The 21,840-nt window shown below is 36.6% G+C and overlaps 2 protein-coding genes across 22 annotated transcripts in view; one reads left to right on the top strand and one right to left on the bottom strand.

The window, feature by feature from the left end:
- The first annotated feature begins 9,106 nt into the window (after window positions 1–9,106).
- LOC131436891 (mitoguardin) lies at window positions 9,107–11,628 on the top strand. The gene is made up of 4 exons (XM_058605863.1): window positions 9,107–9,634; window positions 9,692–10,327; window positions 10,477–10,683; window positions 10,739–11,628. Exons 1-4 carry the CDS (start codon window positions 9,587–9,589, stop codon window positions 11,354–11,356), a joined length of 1,509 nt encoding a protein of 502 aa, XP_058461846.1. The 5' UTR covers window positions 9,107–9,586; the 3' UTR covers window positions 11,357–11,628.
- Window positions 11,629–17,868: 6,240 nt separating this feature from the next.
- LOC131438455 (patronin) overlaps window positions 17,869–21,840 on the bottom strand; it is a 112,465-nt gene continuing 108,493 nt past the window's right edge. For all 21 annotated transcript variants that reach the window (XM_058608483.1, XM_058608489.1, XM_058608501.1 and 18 more), the window contains one exon: window positions 17,869–19,732. In XM_058608483.1, the coding sequence (XP_058464466.1) occupies window positions 19,588–19,732 (145 nt within the window). In that variant the 3' untranslated portion in view covers window positions 17,869–19,587. The remainder of the gene's footprint in view (window positions 19,733–21,840) is intronic.

Below are 21,840 nucleotides of genomic sequence, written 5' to 3'. Positions count from 1 at the left end.
GCCCTTAATTGGTATGCTCTGATCTTGTGTCATGCAAGCTCGGAATTCCATGTTATGTCGTTTCCCCATGAGAAATTGACAACAACCTCTGGATACATTTTGAGTGCTTAAGATTAATTTCTAAATTATATTAGATGAACTCGATTGATAATGAGAAATAGTTTATCGCTTCAACCGAAATCGCAGAATGGTAGAGAAACTTAACGCTAAAAAACTGCTTGCATAAAAAACTTGAACACAAGCTGGGCGAAGAGAAGCTTAATTATCGAAATCGCAAGTATGTACAAAGATATAATTGCATATATTTGGGATAATGGTGTAATTTCGTCGGTCATAGAACAAATGCAAATTCAGACAAATGATGTTCGGTGTTGGTTCGGATTGATTGAACTTTTTGATTGTAGATCATTAGAAATTTTGGTTGCCTTGTTCCACATCAACGACTCGAACAACCCCATGGGGCTGATCCTTGTAGTTTTTTACAACGCTAAAGGTCTGCTGTTATTACTGGTGATTGCTGCTCTCGACGAGCGAAGTCCAAATGAAAGAACGACCTATGCTTTTGAGGCGTTATACCCCGCAAAAGGTCTGCTTTCATTACCAACTGCTCCACTGGATGACTGAAGTCCATATGACAGTTGCGATCTGAGCGCAGAAGGTGCACTCTCCGAAGCTGCTGGTTGATTAAATCATTCGCAACGACGTCTGCTTCTATCTAACGCACAAGAAGAAATGATCGATTTTCGACCACGGTTCCCCTTTTATACGCAGCCAGTTGAAGATATGTGTATGACTACCTCAAAATCGTCGTCCTTGCGCGAAAAAGCCAAGCAAAAGTAAAAAGTTTTGCGTTTTTTTTTCAAAGTTTGAGAAAACTTAATTTTTGAATTGTTTGTGGTTATCTCTTACTACTTACTCTTACTCTTTCAGTCGTAGACCACGCGGGTCTCTGCTGTATACAGGAGGCGTCTCCATTCAACTCGGTTCATTGCTGTTCGCCGCCAGCCTCGGTAGCTGCGAAGGGTCCGCAGGTCGTCCTCAATTTGATCGATCCATCTTGCCCGCTGTGCGCCTCTTCTTCTTATACCGGTCGGATCATTGTCGAGGATCATTTTAACCGGGTTGTTCTCCGACATTCTAACAACATGCCCGGCCCACCGTAACCGCCCGACCTTGGCCGTTTGGACGAGGGTTGGTCCTCCCAGCAACTGGTGCAGTTCATGGTTCATTCGCCTTCTCCACGTACCGTCTTCCATCCGCACTCCGCCGAAGATGGTTCGCAACACCTTCCGTTCAAAAACACCTAGTGCGCGTTGATCCTCCGCAAGCATTGTCCAGGACTCGTGCCCGTAGAGGATAACCGGTCTAATCAGCGTTTTGTAGATAGTTAACTTCGTACGACGGCGAATTTTGCTCGATCGAAGCGTCCTGCGCAGTCCAAAGTAAGCACGATTTCCTGACAATATGCGTCTCTGAATTTTTCTGCTGGTGTCATTATCGGCAGTCACCAGTGAGCCCAAGTACACGAACTCGTCGACCATTTCGATTTCATCACCACCAATCAGAACTCGTAATGGGTGGCTGACGTTATCTTCTCTCGAGCCCCTGCCTTTCATGTACTTTGTCTTTGACACATTGATGTCTAATCCGATCCGCTTGGCCTCAGCTTTTAGTCCGATGTACGTATCTTCCATCTTCTCAAAGTTGCGTGCTATAATATCAATATCATCAGCGAAACCAAGTAGCTGGACGGACTTTCTGAAAATCGTGCCACTCGTGTCTATCCTCGCTCTTCTTATCACACCCTCCAAAGCAATGTTGAATAGCAGACACGAAAGGCCATCACCTTGCCGTAGCCCTCTGCGAGTTTCGAAGGGACTCGAGTTTATCCCGATACTCGAACAATGCACATCACTCGATCCATCGTAGCCTTGACCAATCGTATCAGTTTGTCCGGGAATCCGTAGTCGTGCATGATTTTCCATAGCTGTTCTCGATCGATTGTGTCGTAGGCTGATTTGAAATCGATGAATAAGTGATGTGTGGGCACATTGTATTCGCGGCACTTTTGCAACACCTGGCGGATGGCGAACACTTGGTCCGTGGTAGCGCGTTCGCCCATAAATCCTGCCTGATATTGTCCCACGAATTCGTTTGCAATCGGTAAAAGTCGACGGCATAAGATTTGGGAGAGTACCTTGTAGGCGGCGTTCAGCAGAGTTATCGCGCGGTAATTGCAGCAATCCAGCTTATCGCCCTTTTTGTAGATGGGACACACGATTCCTTCCATCCATTCCTCCGGTAAAATCTCGTCCTCCCAGATCTTGGTAACGACCCAGTTATCTCACACTGTTCAAAATATTATCCTAAATTCCTGATCATATTTTTGATGAAATGGTGAAAGAATTATGTTGCTGCCCTTAATACAAGTCGAGATATTCACGAATAAGTTCTGGCCATTCTTCCATGTGGCTAATTTAGAAAAGGCACCCCATAGTAAAGTAAATCGTATTCACGACATAAGTCTAGGAGGAATTGCGCGGAATTGGCGAGTTTATTTTAAAAGGGGATTTAAAAAGCTTAGGGTTCTTCCCAATCCACGATATTAGATAAGATTATTTCGGTTTAGATGGATTTTTTTATCGTAGTTAGTACAGAGTTTAGAGAGAATCGTACTTTGGGTAATATTAAAAGTTTTCGACAATCGTTTACAACGAGGAACAAGTCGGAATCATACGGACACGGAATACACGGACTGACACAACAGAGCTACTTTAAACTTTTTTTAAATAGTTGTGTAAAGCATATGCATAAAAATAATATTGTGCTTAAAGAAATAATCAACTTTGCTTTTAAAAACCTTCAAAAAATTATAAATTTAACCAGAAAAACTTCCAAAATAAGTAAACAGAGAAAAAGTTTTTCTGATTTCGAAACAATTGTATTTAAAAGTATAAACTTCCGAAACTGCCATACAAGATTGGCAAAACCGTTTTGAATCGGTTCTACATTTTTAGCGTCTTGATTCTATTTTTTCAATAAAAAGTACATATGAAAGGCAATAAGTTATTGCCCTTCATATATATTAATTATGGAAAATGTTATTGTCAATAACATTGCTTTCTCACTACAAAACATACCTATAAGATCCGTTTCTTGTATGTACATGCGGGATTGACGAATATCAAATGAAGTCGAATAAAAAAAATAAAAAAGGAGGAGAGAAATAAACAATACACGTACGGCGAGATAATGACGCAATTTCGCCTGGACAATTTTGACAGCTGCCGGAATGCAGCCAGCTTTCTGACGGTTGCCAGAATTCCTCACAAGCGGGACTGAGCCGGTGCAATGTATATTTACTTAAAAGTGACTAAGGCTGTGAACCATTTCGCGGTTAATTTTAACAAAAGGTAAAATTACCCGCGAAATGGTTTACAGCCTATATCTCGGTTAATTTTTCGTTAGGGCGTATAAGCAAGTGAAAGTTTCTCTTTGTTTATTTTGTCTTCTATTAATTACCAAGCCGTTTAAACGTTTATCACTCAACTGACGACACGACCACCCGAATAAATCGGAACCTTACCTTAACGTCTACAGGAATGGTATTTCGAAGATAAAATATTGTTCCGTTTCCTTTTCTCTTATGGTTTAGAAAACGATAAATCGACGTTTCGGATAATCTTATTTACTTTTTCCCTTGTTGTCAGGCCCGATTTTACAATATACCGAATAGGCTGTTAATAACGTTACCATACAAAAATGCCAATTTTCTCGAACAATTTTCAGCAAAAACGATAAAAGAAATGGTTTGTTTATAATCCATTTTAGTATAACTCCAGCTCAGTGAAACATTCCCCACAGTTTCAATACCACAGTATATATACAGGTTTGCATACACTCTGATTTACAATTACCACACGAACCGTTTGTAGTGTTGTTCTGTTTTGCAGCAAAATACAGTTTAAAATTATTTGAGCGTGCTCATCCAAATGTTTTATCGACAGTCAAAAGGAACAGAAAAAAAACATTAAAATGTTTTGCGTTGCTCTCGTTTCATTCGTTCAACGTTGATTTCAACTCTATCGATGAATGTAAATCTAATGGATTTGATGTTATCCTAGAGAAGACCTGCCGCTCTATCCAATTGAGCTACAGCTGTATTCGAGTTAGTCATGCATTTTTCCTCATAATATATTCCACATTCGTGCCACTTTACAGAAATTACAAACCTCAGAAGTTTATTCTAACGGTTTGTGGCAAGACAAAATAACATATTTTATGTATTCGACGGACTAATAATTATTAAACCGAAGGTGTAGCTGTAATCCTAAAATCTGAATTGGTCAGATCAATATACAAATGAAGCGATAAGTGTAATATTTACATTTACCAATGCCTATTTATGATAGGTCGTCATGTATTACTGTTATATTTGGTATAAAAAAATTGATGTTATGTTCCAGAGCTACTCTAAATGTGGTTTAGAATAATCCAATTGGACTGACGCGAAATAAATCTTTTGAATTCGCCTATTTATTAGAGCAGGTGGTTGGAGAATTATTAAAAAAAGCCATATAAAACTATACTACAACGATAATAGCCATAGTGAATTCATGTCATATGGTTCAGCAGAAGTACTTTATCATTATTTCAATCACCTACCATTTTTTGTTACTACAGTATATTAGAATTACTATATTTAAACAACAAACCATATCATCTGTGTACAATACTTTGTAGTTGAACAAAGCCCGTGTTTATCGTTGAATCAAACACATACCATAACAAATAAGGTTACCACAACACAAAAGATTTTTATATAATTTGAACTATACCAGTTGCTATTTTTAGTTATGCGGGCAGGCACTCCGAAGGAAAATCTGAATAAAAAGTGTTCGTGAGCGATTTACCGCCAGTTACCAAAAATATAGCGACCCCTTGATAATGATAAAAATAATTTTCTTGAGCAACACTGTTTAAGTTGCTACGAACTTGTTACCAAGGAGCCCAATAATAAATAAAAAAAACCATTTGAGAAAGTTCCGAAACAGTTATATTATTTTAAATTGAGTGCCATTAGTGCCAAATTAATAAAAACGAAAGATTATTCTAAAGAAATCGAGAATGTACGTAGCTGTACAAGGTGCCGCGAGCCATTGGCTGGGGACTCGTCCCTCTGGGGACGTTCAACGTAACTGGTGACTTTTTGGATTTGCAAAAACCGAACTGGGTGCCCAATATCCAAATCTGACATGACAGACATGCGTTATAAGTTAGAAAGATGGTAAATAAATTGAAAAAAGAGAAACTCTTATTTTGTTGATTTATTCAGTGGGTAAAGAAGATGGAAAAATTTGATCAACGATTCACCGACTCATCAAATATTGGCCTGGACATATGCGATAATTCCTGAATATAAATCGAAACCAAATCCGAAACATTCATCTAGGTTTTCTCCATTTGCAGCCAATGCTAGTTTCGCACTTCAGTGAAAAACAGTTGATTTACACCCTCATTGAACATAACTCAAAATTGAATGGCACACCACTCGAATACTTGAAAAGTGCACATACTCTAAACTTGAGTTACCCCCTATTTATTAATTTTTGAGCTTTGAGCTGTCAAAATTTGAGTATTTTTTACTCAAAATAAGAGAAAATATTCATTTCAAAATTTGAGTGAATTTAACTCAAAATTTTAGTTCCTTGCACTAAAAAAAAAGAGATTCTTCTTGGTTAATGTTTATGCACAAAACCATTCTTCTGTCCTTTAGATGGGAGGCGAAAAAAAGAGATTCAAAACCTCAATTTCCTTTTGACCGGTTTGGAGTCAAAATTGAACGATTTTGATATCTTAATGTTGGACTTCTCACTTAGCATAATTTAAACCACAAATTTTCATTTGAAATGATTGATGATTTAAAAAAACGGATCTAGAAACGCAATAAAAAACTACGTATTCTCGCATTCTGAAATTTGTTACGTATGGTTTTGTATACACTACTGGTGGCAACTTTTTACACTACGAAACACCAATTCAGGGTCGTGTGCCCTTTTTGGTCTCCGTATAAATTTCAATACACTAATTTTGGTGGACTTTCTTTCCAACCTGTGATCACTGAGCGTATCATTTTTCAGCGGAAACACAAAAAAAACAAAATGGACGATCAGCTTAAGTATAATAGAAAGCCGTATAATTTTAAATTTTTAAAACTAGATTGTAGGTAAACTGTTAGAGATTGTTACTATTGTTACTTGCTGTTATTCGGTCGTTATCTTGTTCAAGATGCTCCGTTGCGTCTTCAGATGACCCTTTTAGAAAAAAAGGTAAACGGTGGTCTTGTGGTCGGTGGTCTCATACTGAAAATCGCTCAACAATGGAACTGTCTGCTAGATTTGTTGAATGAAAATAATGACGCTCGGTTCAATGGTCTGTTTCGAAAACGGCAAATGAAGGTCCCGTGTTGACCTCCCCGTTGAACATTTAATTGAACGTTGATTGGACTAACGATACAACGTATTGGACCAACGAAAGACCACCGTTTAACTTTTTTTTCTGAGAGGGTGTTTCAACTAGTTGGTATTCTTTTTTCGAATATCCAATATACTAAAAGCTACCATGTATATCGAAAGGTGTTCATAGTATTTTCAAAGATTTTTTTATCAGCTAAATGAAATCCTTGTATAACTTCCCGCAAACAATAAACCATTGATTTTACAGCATAAAGAATTGATGGAAAAATTTGATTTTACAGCATTCACAATTAGAGGTATGGGTTACAATACATTTTATTGTATCTTGACACGATTTTTTAAATTTCCAACGATTCAATGTATTGTTTTTGCCATATAGAAAGGTTATGCAATCACTTGAAAAACCGACTAGTGAAAATTGGCCCGGAGGGCTAAGTGTCATATACCATTCGACTCAGTTCATCGAGCTGAGCAATGTGTGTGTGTGTGTGTGTGTGTGTGTGTGTGTGTGTGTGTGTGTGTGTGTGTGTGTGTGTGTGTGTGTGTGTGTGTGTGTGTGTGTGTGTGTAGGTATGTGTGTGTATGTGTCAAATAATCTCACTAGGTTTTCTCGGAGATGGCTGAACCGATTTTGACAAACTTAGATTCAAATGAAAGGTCTCGTGGTCCCATACGGAATTCCTAAATTTTATTCGGATCCGACTTCCGGTTCCGGAGTTATAGGGTAAAGTGTGTTCAATATTGTACACCGTCACTTAACCCGGCGAAACAAAACACGTAAAAAAATTTCTAAACTGGTCTCAAAACTACACAAATCGATAGTTATTATCAGTAGGCAACTAAACAAACCGATTCCGGCTATCCTGGTTCCCGGCATCCGGTTCCGGAAGTACCGGAAATAGTGGTCAAATATACCAAAATGGATCCCACTCACTTTTCTCAGCGATGGTTTGACCGATTTCCACAAACTTAGATTCAAATGAAAGGTCTCCCGGTTCCATACGGAATTCCTGAATTTTATACGGATCCGACTTCCGGTTCCGGAGTAATAGTGTAAAGTTTGTTCAATATTGTACACCGTCACTTAAACCGGCGAAACAAAAAACGTAAAATTTTTTCTAAACTGGTCTCAAAACTACACAAATCGATAGTCATTATAAGTAGGCAACTAAACAAACCGATTCCGGCTATCCTGGTTCCCGGCATCCGGTTCCGGAAGTACCGGAAATAGTGGTCAAATATACCAAAATGGATCTCACTCACTTTTCTCAGCGATGGTTTGACCGATTTCCACAAACTTAGATTCAAATGAAAGGTCTCCTGGTCCCATACGGAATTCCTGACTTTTATCTGGATCTGACTTCCGGTTTCGGAGTTATAGGGTAAAGTGTGTTCAATATTGTACACCGTCACCTAAACCGGCGAAACAAAAAACGTAATAAATTTTCTAAACTGGTCTCAAAACTACACAAATCGATAGTCATTATAAGTAGGCAACTAAACAAACCGATTCCGGCTATCCTGGTTCCCGGCATCCGGTTCCGGAAGTACCGGAAATAGTGGTCAAATATACCAAAATGGATCTCACTCACTTTTCTCAGCGATGTTTTGACCGATTTCCACAAACTTAGATTCAAATGAAAGGCCTCCCAATCCCATACGGAATTCCTAAATTTTATCCGGATCTGACTTCCGGTTCCGGAGTTATAGGGTAAAGTGTGTTCAATATTGGACACCGTCTCTTAAACTGGCGGAACAAAAACCGTAAAAAATGTTATAAACTGGACTCTAAATCGTTAATCCCAATCTTAGGGTCAATTTAAAGGTCTTATGGTCCTACCAAAAATTAGTGCATATTTTCGGATGCGACAAACATTTAAATCGTAATTTAGAGTGCGTACTAGTAGAGTTTGTATGTCATGTTAGTTGGTGGCCGTACGAACCGACTTTGATTATACCGGTACTCAGGTTCCGGTGCCGTGCATATAATAGTGAACCCACTTCGTTTTCTTAAGAATGACCTACGCAATCAAAGCCCACAAACAATCTTTTGGTTTCTTTCAAAAATCGAAGAAAACTTTTTTGAATAGAATACCACAATATTATACATGAGAAAGGCATCATTACACCACTAGGTGGATTAAAACAGGTTTTTACGATTCACAATTCAAGTTATTGTACACGTTGCGTTCAAACAATATATAAACTGTACATTTGATTGTTTTCCAAGAAAACATGAATGAGAAAATTTTATGATTTGAATTGTTACGATACTTAACAACCTATACATTCTATTGTAAAAAGCATGTTCAAAATTATTTGCATAGTGTATAACAATACAATTGAATATTTTTCATTGGTCAAAGCAAAATTGTGGAAGGTTTTGTAACAACAAATCGTATTGTTTTTCTACAATATTTTTATTCGGGTTACTACTTATCAAAATAGTAATCCGAAAAACAACATTGTTCATAAATCTAGAATTTTTTTTTCAGTGCACATTCACAAAAAAAATCGATCATCCCTCTTTTAAAATGAAGGCGAATGTCAGCACAAATAATTGGAAAAATAATCAACATTTCAAGATCACGCATGCATTTTCATGTTTTTTTTATTGTATTTCGGTCAAATCTGTCAAATCAGTTTCTTTAATAGTTGAATTTGTCCTATTTCCGTGTAGTATGTTCATGTAATATAAATTTTTTTCCGTGAGATGTTAGCTAATTTTACTTACGCTTTTCGAAAATATGGAAACGCGTCCTATAAGCTTAATTAATTCTCATACCTCTGAAACTGTTTGGTTGAATGGAATAAACAAATAATTACAGTACATAAAGTTCATCGCTGATACTAGAGAGAATGTACGATACATGATACGTCACACGGATAATAACCTAGAAATTTGTCGGAAACAAATGTTTCAATTGCGAACATAATCAAACATTTCAGTATTTCCAGTTTAGTGATGGACTGGATAGAGTATTGAATCTTGTTCGGTTACTATTTTCCAATCAATTTTCAGTTGTGTAATCGATCGTACTTGATAGCTATCGCTGGAAGAAAGTGAAAGTTTGGAAATAGGCCACAAAAATAGTATTTAGCATTCTAAAATGAGTGTTTCACGACTACTTCCATTTCATCTTACAACATCTCAAAAGGTAAGTTAGGAAAGCTAATCATTTATACGATTAATGATATTTTAATTGTTACGTTAGGTGATAGTTGTTTCCGTAACGGCAGGTGTTGCCGTTCTCGGAGTACTTGCCAGCTATTTGGGTCGCCGCAGAACTCCCAAACCTCAGCAACGAAGGCTTCGCAAACTTGGTGGAAGGAAAGCTAGAAACAGTGTTCGTAGCCCAAATGATATCATTTCGTTAGCAGGTTCCAGGGCATCCGGTCGTTCCTACAGCCCTGGTGGTTCTATTCATGCCTTGTCGGACAGAATGTCACTCGCCTCTGGCTCAATTATTGCAGGCGCTGGACCTGGGACTGTACCGATAATTGGCGGAACAACACCACTCACTCCGCAACAACTAGGAGTGATGGGAATGGAAGCATTAGAGACCGTGATTAGCTACTGGGAGGATGCTTTAGTAGGTCGAAACGATGTTGACATACCAAACAGAATCACTGCTGATCAAGAAGAATTTTGTCGAGAATTGCAAAATTTACTCGACGCAGCCTACAATCTGCAAGAACAGGGTGAACTGTTGTTTCTGGATGAACGGTCGGTCTTATTTCGAGAAGATGAAAATAAAGCCGTTCGGGCGGGCAGTTTGTCCACTGGACATCGGTCCAGTTCAGATCCGAATTTTGATTCCGCTGAGAGCTTTGCCTCTGCTTTGGACCAGGTAAAATATTTAAGATGAAATTGCTTATTCAAGCCACATTTGCACCTTGAAATTTGAATTGAGGAAGCCAAACTTTGTTATATAATTTGCAGGAATTGCTAATATTTCCGTTGTGATTCATTAAATTATGTTGTGATTTAATTCCATAGGTTGCTGACTTACGGGAATTTGAAGACTATGGTGAGATCTATTCTGACGTCGAAAGCTATCCATTGTATCAAAGTGCACTAGAACTATTAGACGATCAACCCATCCCCTGCCGAACAGTGCGTACTGACATGGTTGGTTGCAATTCAGATGCCGAGTATTATGCGAAATTGCATTGCATTCGTCTAGCATTTCAACTGCTCTTCAAGGTACTGAATAACACCATAAAGTGAATCGAAATATTTAAAAAAAAACATATTTTAGGATTCCAAAAACAGCCTCTGGGTTGCGGATACCGGTCGACAAGTACTCACCGATCTACTCTGTTTAGGAGACAAAGATCCGAAAGACTTTCTCGTGGCATACGAATCGATGCTGGAATTTTTGCAGAATATGGACAATTGGCCAGATATTGAGCGAGAATTAGAATCCCGAAATGTTAAAGCTATGACATTTTACGATGTGGTACTAGATTTTATTATTTTGGATGCGTTCAGAGACATCGACTCACCTCCGAACAGTGTTTTAGCAGTCACAAATAACCGATTCCTTTCGAATGGCTTTAAAGAAACAGCACTCACGACGGCAGTGTGGTCGGTATTAAAAGCTAAGAAACGTATGCTTAAATTTCCAAATGGGTTCATGTCTCACTTCTACTGCATTACGGAACAATTGTCTCCGCTCATGGCCTGGGGATTTTTTGGGCCTGATGAAAACTTGAAAGAAGTGTGCAAGTACTTCAAAGAACAAGTAGTTAGTTTTATGGTGGACATCTACAACTTCCATAAGTGTCGATACACTACGGTGGAAGAGCTCGCAGAGGACATTTTGAGTAACATGAAAATGAGGGTGAACAACATAGGTGTAAAGTTCAATCAATAGTAATATGGTATTGATTGTTTTTATGTTACTGTTGGTTATTGTTAGTGCATTGAATCGTTCATTTTATCACAGGTTGACCGATTTGTTTTCAAAATTTTCGTACAGAATAAGTGAATTATTCTTTTGGACAGATGTGTCAAAAAATATTGTTTCCTAGACATCAGTAACGAACAAAAATAAGACTTCAATTATAGATTTATACGATTCAACCATTCTTAGTAGTACACATCTTTAAGAAATTGGGTGAAATAAAGAGATAGTTATTCTTTAAATAGCGTTGATGCTTGTAATTGATGACAGGTTCAAAACAACCTTCTAAAACCACAGAGAACTGATATCAACGCTAGTTTTTTTACTATTACTGTAATTTTACAATAAGTATTCTTGATGTTTATATTCAATAAAGGTTGAATAAACCAATGTTCAGTCTGAAACAATTACATTGCTGCTTGAAACGTCGTTTTGTTGTTTTAAACAGTCAAGAACGTATACTGAAACAAGAGAGGCCATAAAAATCAGAAAAAAATCACATAAGCCCAATTGCTTGGATCATTGTGTATATTTTAGTAACTATCATTTAAGAAAAATGTGTGAAATCTTACAGAAAATAGTCGTGATCCTTAATTCGTAGATTTCCAATTTTTAGGATTAACTGTTAGTTACATAATTCGTTTTATTTTTTAAAACTTACTTCTAGGAAAACTCATAATTCTCAGAATAAATGTAGGAATTCGTTATTATAATTATTCTGAGCACTTCTCCGCAATCAAATTACCAACTGAATCCGTTACCAAATAAATTCAAAAAGCACAGTTATTCACTATCTCCATCTATCTGGATTAATACTTTATATCAAATGAGTCTATGAAACTTCTCGCACCTCGTTGTACACTGAGCTAAACGCGCGAGTTGTCATTCTGACGTTAAATCAATAACGCTTCCCTCAGTCGGTGTTGAACAGTCGTTCGCACCGCACGCGTATAGCTCTTGGCTCCTGGAATTTTTTTCTGGCTACCTAGAGTTTCATTGATTCAAGGCTTCAGTCTTTTTCAAGGCTACCTGAATCACTAACTAAGTGACTAAGTGATACAAAGAGTGATATTAGAGTGACTAAGTGATACAAAGAGTGATATTAGAGTGACTAAGAAATTAATCAGCCTTTTTTAAGGCTAGCTAGGAGTCTAATCGAAGACTAATTTAGCCTAGTTAATTTAATTTAAAATTTCATTAATTTCAAAAATGCCTGCGTCCAACCGGAAAGGCAACAAGCCTAAGGCTAAAAATAATTCAATACGGAATAAATCACAATCCGTTATTCAACATTTTTCTAATAACATTCACGATCTTATAGAATCTGAATGTAAAAATAAAAGACAACGGACGGATTTCCCTTCCGTTGATCCTATGCCGTCTAACAATATTTACGAGATTCTTCCTGAATCCGATTGTAGCGACATAGAAGAAAATTCTTCAAAAATTCCCAAAATGGACGCTTGTCGTTCTGGGAAGAAACATCAATCTATGCCACCAGTGACGGTGATGATTTCCGACTTCAAAGCATTCCGTACTGAGCTTTCTACTTTTCTCCCGGAAGTAAAAGTCTCATTTCAAATCGGACGAAGAGGAGAATGTCGAGTCTTGGTGGATGGATTGGAAGATTACGAACGTCTTATTCGATATTTGTCCGAAAAACTTCATAAATTTTATTCATATGATATAAAATCAGACAGACCCTTCAAGGCTGTCTTGAAAGGATTATCAAATGATCAAAGTATTGATGAAATTAAAAATGAAATAAAAGAATTGCTTGGTTTTGCCCCTTCCCAAGTAATACTTATGAAAAAAAGAGCGAATGGTACTTCTAAACCACGCTCTGGAATTTCCCATGAACTTTACCTAATACACTTCAATCGAAGTGATGTAAACAATTTGAAAACTTTAGAAAAAGTACGTTTCATTTCCCACATTAAAATTCATTGGGAACATTATAAACGGCATAATCGTATTGCAAACTTAACGCAATGTCGTCGTTGCCAAGGCTTCGGCCATGGAACCAAAAATTGTCATATGGATATACGGTGTTTGAATTGTGGTAAATCGCATTCGAAAGACGTTTGTCCAATGAATGAAACCACTGATAAATTTTCATGTTCAAATTGCAATGGAAATCATAAATCCAATTATTTGAAATGTCCTGTCAGGGAAAAAATTTTAAACGCTCGTTCGCTTAGACAACAAGTCAAATCAACGACCTTAAATTTACAGAACATACCTGAAAATTCTTCTAAGGCACCTGCCAATTCGTCTTCTAACGAAAACAATTTATTGACAGGTAGATCGACCTCGTCATCATCTTCTTCTAATGTCAGTTATGCTGGTATATTAGGTAGAAATCTATCTCCTATTTCTTCTAATGTAAATAATCAAAACACAGGACCGCCTTGCAGTTCTTCTTCTAACGAAAACAATTTATTAATAGGTAGACCGGCCAAATCATCTTCTTCTAATGGCAGTCTACCTACAAATATTCCTTCAATGCCATTCGCATCTTTAAATGAAGTCGATTTAGGCGATAAAACTGAAAATAAAATGATCTACCTACAAGATCAACTTTTTCAAATGATCATCCAAATGAATTCGACTTCATCACTTTTTGAAGCATTTCAAATCGGATGGAAATTTGCAAATAATATTATAATGAATTTAAAATTTAACAGTGATGTTAAATAATTATTTGAATATTTTAAATTGGAATGCTCGATCTTTGAAATCGAGTGAAGATGAATTTTATAATTTTCTCAAAGTTCACAAAATTCATATTGCCATTGTGACAGAAACTTTTCTTAAACCAAATGTAAAATTGAAAAGTAATCCACATTATGTGGTTCATCGATTTGACAGGTTTACTGGAATTGGTGGTGGAGTTGCCATTTTTGTCCAACGGCAAATTAAACATCGAATTTTACCTTCTTTCAATACTAAAGTTATTGAAAGCTTGGGAATCGAAGTTGAAACCATTCATGGAATTTATTTCATCGCTGGAGCATATTTGCCATTCCAATGCACCGGCGAACAATTAAATTTCTTTAAAGGCGATTTGCAAAAACTTACAAGATATCGATCGAAATTTTTCGTAATAGGGGACTTAAATGCTAAGCATGTCCAGTGGAATTGTAGGCAAAATAACAGTAATGGTAAAATACTTCATAATCAACTCTCAGCTGGTTACTTTACAGTTCTTCATCCCAGTAATCCTACTTGTTTCTCTTCCGTGAAAAACCCGTCTACAATTGATCTGGTTCTAACAGATCAAAGTCACATTTGTAGTGAACCGATTACTCATGCTGATTTTGACTCAGATCATCTTCCTGTAACATTCAGACTTTCCAACGAAGCTATAATTAATCCAATTAGTTCTATTTTCAACTATCATAGAGCTAATTGGTTGGATTACAGATCTCACATTGAAAATCATGTGGATCATGAAACTATTTTAGAAAATTCTGCGGACATCGACACAGCAATTGATAATTTGAATCATTATATTATCGAAGCTAGAAATCTTTCAGTTCCCAAAGCTCAAACTAAATTAAATTCTCCTATCATCGATGACAATCTTCAACTGCTCATTCGGTTGAAAAATGTTCGTCGACGACAATATCAACGTTCTCGTGATCCTGCTATGAAAAACATAGTTAAGGATTTACAAAAAGAAATTAAACATAGATTTACTCTTTTGCGAAATGAAAATTTCGCTAAAGAAGTTGAACAAATTAAACCATATTCTAAACCTTTCTGGAAACTTTCTAAGGTTCTTAAGAAACCTCAGAAACCAATTCCTGCTCTCAAGGAAGGAAATCAAATACTTCTTACAAATGGTGAAAAAGCTCAAAAGCTAGCTCAGCAGTTCGAGAGTGTCCACAATTTTAATTTAAACGTTGTGAGTCCTATTGAAAATGAAGTCTCACTGAAGTATGATCATATTTCAACCCAAGTGTTATCACACGATGACATTATTGAGACGAATTTTGATGAAATTAAATCAATTATTAGGAAACTCAAAAACATGAAGGCTCCTGGTAATGATGGAATTTTTAATATTCTTATTAAAAATCTTCCCGATGTTGCCTTGAGACTCCTGGTTAAAATTTTCAACAAGTGTTTTTCATTAGCTTACTTCCCAAAAAGATGGAAAAACGCTAAAGTAATTCCTATCCTAAAACCTGATAAAAACCCAGCAGAAACATCAAGTTATCGCCCAATTAGCTTACTTTCTTCTATCAGTAAACTTTTTGAAAAAATTATCTTGTTAAGAATGATGACTCATATAAATGAGAATTCAATTTTTTTACCAGAGCAGTTTGGATTTCGTCATGAACATTCAACTACTCATCAACTTGTCAGAGTAACGAACATGATAAAATCAAATAAATCTTCTGGGTTATCCACTGGAGTTGCTCTTCTAGACATAGAAAAAGCATTCGACAGTGTTTGGCACAAAGGTTTAATAGCAAAAATGTCTGATTTCCAGTTTCCTATTTATTTGATCAAAATGATTCAAAATTATTTAACTGATCGTACTCTTCAGGTTAGCTATCAGAATTGTAAATCTGAATTGCTACCCGTACGAGCCGGTGTTCCGCAGGGTTCGAGTGTAGCTCCAATCTTGTATAATATTTTCACTTCTGATCTTCCAAATCTACCCGTTGGTTGTCAGAAATCGCTATTCTGTGACGACACAAGTCTGTTAGCCACAGGTAGAAATCTAAGAGTGATCTGCAGTCGCCTACAAAGAAGTTTAAATATTTTCAGTGATTATCTGTCAAAATGGAAAATTAAACCAAATGCAGCAAAAACGCAATTAATTATCTTTCCTCACAAGCCAAGAGCTTCTTTTCTTAAACCAAACAATAATCACATTCTCAAATTGAATGGCTTGGAATTGACATGGTCTGATCAAGCTAAATACTTAGGTTTAACGTATGACAAAAAACTCACTTTCAAGGATCACATTGAAGGAATCCAGGCAAAGTGTAATAAATATATTAAATGTTTATATCCTCTTATAAACAGAAATTCTAAGCTCTGTCTAAAAAACAAATTGTTAATTTATAAACAAATTTTCAGACCAGCCATGCTTTATGCGGTACCAATTTGGTCAAGCTGTTGTTCCACCAGGAAGAAAACGCTTCAAAGGATTCAGAATAAAATTCTGAAAATGATTCTGAAGCGTCCTCCCTGGTTTAGTACAAATGAGTTACACAGACTCACAAATATAGAACCATTAGATGTAATGTCACATAATATTATAAGCAAATTCCGACAAAAATCGATGCAATCTTCAATTGAATCGATTCGCTCTCTGTATTAGTTAGTAAGTTAGTATATAAGTTCCTTTTCCCCATTACACAATACAAGTAGGTTTAGAATTTTCCCTACACAAAAATCTCAGAATTGCGGAAGCAAATGATGTCTTCATGGTAATAACCAAATCATATATATATATATAACAGGGCTGAAAAGTCACCACTTGTGGCTGAACACCCAATTTAAATCTTAATAATTTAATTTTAACTCATATTCCAATAAATAGTTATATAAAAAAAAAAAAAAAAAAAATAACGCTTCCCTACATCCAATCCCTAGTGCCTAGTGGTGCTAACAACCCCCGACCCGTAATTCTTGGTCATGAGCGTGGACTGGACAGATTTACGTCTAACCTGTAGCACCGCTCACTTGGACAACGACCGCCTACATCTTCCCTTATTCGATTTAACCATAACTTGTCGGACGCGCCCATCCTGTCCGATGATAAGCCCTTCCACAATACCTCGAGTCCAGACTCTTCTGCTGTTGCCATCTACGAAATCCTCACAATCCTCATAAAAATGATTTGGAGTGATCGAAACCGATTCAGCTGACTCTTGGGGAATGTATGTTAAAGAACGTGATCTGATTATATCCTCAGCCTCTAACAGGGTCGTAAGCCACTGCCCAGAAAAAGACAGTAGGTACTATCAACCTCCTAGTCAACCTCAGTCCCTCCAATTTTCTCAGAGATGGCACAACCGATACCATAGTGACAAATAACTCTAAAGTGAAACTCACTTAAATTTCTCATAGATGGTGGACCGATTTTCATAAATTTATATTCGAACTTATCTCATAGAACTATAATTATCCGGATCCGACTTTCGGCTCCGATATTTTAAGGTGATGGATGTTAAAAATTCAATACCGTCATTCAAAGTGACGAGGGAAATAACATAACTCTTCGTGACAGTGTCCATCAGCGACAATACGAAAAACAAAAATATTTTTCTAAATTTGGCTCAATACTGAAAATTGTTTTCATTCAAGATTCAATGAAAAGTTTTTTGAGGAATTTCTGAGTAATACTTATGGAAATATGAGTAATATAAGAAAGGCACACACACCACTGGGTGGATTAAAACAATTTTTTTCGGTAAAAGAAATCATGGTCCTTCGGTTGATGCGAATAAAAACTTCAATTTTGTTAATAAAAACGGTTATAATTTTATATTCTTAAATAAAGTTGATTTCGTTCATTAACTTGTTTTTTTAATGCTTCCTTGGCAAGGATGTACAAAATAATTGATTTGAATCATGCCTAGTAAATTAAGAGTAATTCAGCAATAAATCGTTAATAATATAAACCGTTAGAAGTCTCATCTTTTTCAAATTTTAAAATATTCGGTGTTTATGTTCGGCATACGACCGCAGAGATTTACTCAACAGCTTCACTGTTTACATTATTGATAATAACTGTTTCTCGAATCGCGTAATTTTTAAAATACAAAACAACGTAACTACCGAAATTGAACGCATGTAATTAAAACCAGTGTTTAGAGAATATGTTTGAATTCTAGTTGTATGCAAACATTTGAAACTGGAAAGAAGGTCAGTGAGAGTTTAAACATTTTTTTAAAATTTCTTTAATGTGGGATGCGGAGGCGCAAGTACCATTAGATTGTAGTCTTCACTCCGATGGTGGTGGAGTTTTTACACATGATTCTAGATAACTAATAAGCTACTGAACAACTTCATCATATTCTACTGTTCTGAATTTATTAAAAAATTATGCACGCCTTTAGTCAGACGTGCAATCGGCTCAGTTAATAAATTAGTTAGTTACACTGTAATCATGCCGATGGTATGGAGAGCTAGACTCGAACCACAAATAATGTAATAACATGAGCGAACGTATCAGCTGTAATAAAATAAACATTATTCGGTACATAGGGGTTAAATAAATTAAATCTTAATGCTATCACTATTTCATTTTACTAGTTAGTTTTATTCATTATTCTTCAGTACTGTGTTAATGTATTCATTAGTTGGCTTTTATTGAGTACTTTCGGGAGTGAAGGACAAACAACCTGAACATGAATCAGAATGGGATAAATTGAAGGCATTATTTATTCTAAAATTCAAAAAATGCTTTGGATCAGGAAATGATATTTTCCGATCGTTTCTCATCGTATAACAATCAAATTGTTTCGATATTTTATTAAATTTTTGAAAGAAATTTATTTAATTGGCTTGACCTAGATTTCACTGCATAAACCAAAGGAAGAAAGAACTAACTAATTTCTATGTATAACTATTTACATTTGGGTATTGTATTTCTGAATAAGCATGCAAATATTGATTGGGGCTTGGTAGTACATTCGAAGGGATTCGAAGTACACTATCGATCCACAAATGAATCACATATTTGTTTCAAATGAATCGGAAAATATGCGTCAAGGTACGCGTTCGAGAACGGAACATTTACTATGAATTTAAAAAACCTCAAACCGGTTTTAATCATGTTATCAACAACGGGAAATATCAATTCGCATATCGCATTATAGAACAAAGATTCCTAGTTTGCTTGATGCTCTCGTATGTGTGCAAGATTATAGTTGTCAAATCTATGTAATTCGATTCAGTTGTTCTTTAGTAAATCGCGGCAGAAAACTATATGAATATGCTGTCCTCTCCTCGGCCATTTATTGTTAGCAACTTGCACGTTTTAACACAGTATACAAAAATCCAAAACATTTCGCCATATTCTGTGTGCGAGGTGATCTTCCTAAATCTACCTACTTTGTCAGAAACACAGAATGTGACGAGTAGATGAGTTAGCGGTTAGTTTCAAGTACTTCTATATCTGTTCCCATCATCATAATCTTCAACACCGACTATCGTCACGGGCGATGAGCGCCTCAAATCACTAGCGCCATATCCTTTTTGCTAGGCAGGTTTGCCTTTTTACCTTGCCACAGTGAGTTGTGTATCGTAAACGCATCGATGGTCACGGTGAGGTGCTTGGTGTGGACTTGTGCAAAACATTTCCCGCCGGAATTGTATCTGATGGAAGAAAGAAAATCAAGAATTATTTTAACTTGGGAAAACTTTGAGCAGAAAAGTATTATCAGAAACAAGAGAACGACTGAATGTAAGAATCGTATAAATGCAACTTATGGCGTTTTCGTATTTAATTTGCACTACACCGGTGCAGTGCTACACGGAGGCATAAATAAACGAACAAAAATGACTAAAACATAAACAGTAACCATTGACTACAATAAACGATTCCATTGCACAGAACTACACCAAACTTTTGATGAGTGCTACACCAGTGGTATCGGTGCAGAAAAAGTGTAGCATTGGTGTAGCCAATTGGCAAAAACGAACAGTTTCAGTGCAACCTTACCTACACCGATGTAGTGCAATTTAAAATCCAAAACTATATTAGTTAGGAAACTAGATTGAATATTTTTCTTATATAACCCGACTACCAGTGAGGCTCATTCAAATGCATTTAGAAAAATCTGAAATGAAAACATTCGCAACGGCATCTTGCGCAGTAATGTGCCCATAAAGGTTTGGCAAGATTGGACCAAGGATAAAAACAAACTTAAGTTTTTACTTACAATTCCAAGAAAACTGCCACCGAACGCAAAAGCAGCCCACCCGACCGTCGTTGAGCGGAAGTTCAAAAAGAATATAGTAGTTCATCTAGTACTTTTTTCTTCAACAAACCGATTTCGCGGAATTCAGTTTGCAAAGATTTCTAGTAGCGGGCGATTGCTTTTCTCTGTCGTTCCTTCATCGTATATTTTGCTCGCGCTATGCCATCCGGACTACGGTCCTTACTTTCCGAGTACTAGAGATTTTCTGTGAGATATAGCCCTTTCGATCAGTCGAACGAAGCGAATTGTGATTGGGTGACGGGCGAGCACTCACGAGCCGTTCATTTGAACTGACTCGTAGCAATGAGCGAACGAATCACGGCTCTTCAAAATTGAACCGCGGCTCTCAAGCAGAGTTGCCATTCTAAAATCTGTGTCCAAAACTTGGAAAAGTTGGGGTTCAGTGTCTCTAGCTTCATACCGATTTTGAACTCGCTTTTCGTTGGCCAACGGCCTGTTTGAAGCATTCGGCAGACACTCGGTCCAGTCGAACACATGGAAACTTTCATACTGGAATGGTCCGGTCGATGTAGTACAAAATTGTAATTATATAACATTTCTCGCAAATATTTACACTACTTACCCTTCGAGGGCCACTGTTCACCATTTTAAAAAATCGTATTACATTCCTATAGAGCAGGGATTCCCAAACTCTTTTGGGTCATTTACTAAAATTAACTTATGCCTCAGACCCCCATTAACAAATTCCTTTGACAATTGAATTTCTTGCTTTTTTTAATATTGATGTAAAATACTTGCCAATTTCTTCGGATGGTCAAATAAACATAACTTTTTTAGCATGAATATTTCAAATAACTTATATCAAACAATAGGGGGTCGAATTCTAGACCTCGTCGACCCCCATAGTCAGTTTTCGATTACGCCGACCCTCGCAAAAAGGATATCGACCCCAAGGGGTCTATATCGATCACTTTGGGAACCCCTGCTCTACAGCAGCCTCTATTGTTTGATATAAGTTGTTATTTGAAATATTTACGCTAAAAAAGTTGTGTTTATTTGACCATCCGCAGAAATTGGTAAGTATTCTACATCAATATTGAAATAGCTAGAAATTGAATTTTCGAAGGTATTTGTTGATGGGGGTCTGAGGCCTAAATTAATTTTAGTAAAGGGGTCCATGACCCAAAATAGTTTGGGAACCCTTGATTTAAAACATTAAAACATAAAAAATTTATGTAACCTGGTAGCAGAATCAACATTCAAAAATGTATACGTTTATGCAAAATGTATTCATTTGGTACATTGCCGTTGTCTAGTGCCCAATAATTTCTTATTTCAACAGTTTTTTGATCGAAAATTAAAATAGACCACTCTCTCTCTCATGCGGTGCGGTATTTGGTACTGGTAAAGATACCAAAAATACTTGAATGCATTCTTGTTTACAATCATTCTTTAGAAGAGGAATCTATACTTGCTACTGAACTCATGCGTATACCTTTTTAGCATGTTAGTAAACACGTATACATATGATCTCATGTTAGT

Source organism: Malaya genurostris, chromosome 3 (genome assembly GCF_030247185.1).
Source record: "Malaya genurostris strain Urasoe2022 chromosome 3, Malgen_1.1, whole genome shotgun sequence".
NCBI classification, from domain to species: domain Eukaryota; kingdom Metazoa; phylum Arthropoda; class Insecta; order Diptera; family Culicidae; genus Malaya; species Malaya genurostris.
The sequence above is the reverse complement of the archived record's forward strand: the minus strand, read 5'-3'. Positions and strand labels throughout refer to the sequence as shown.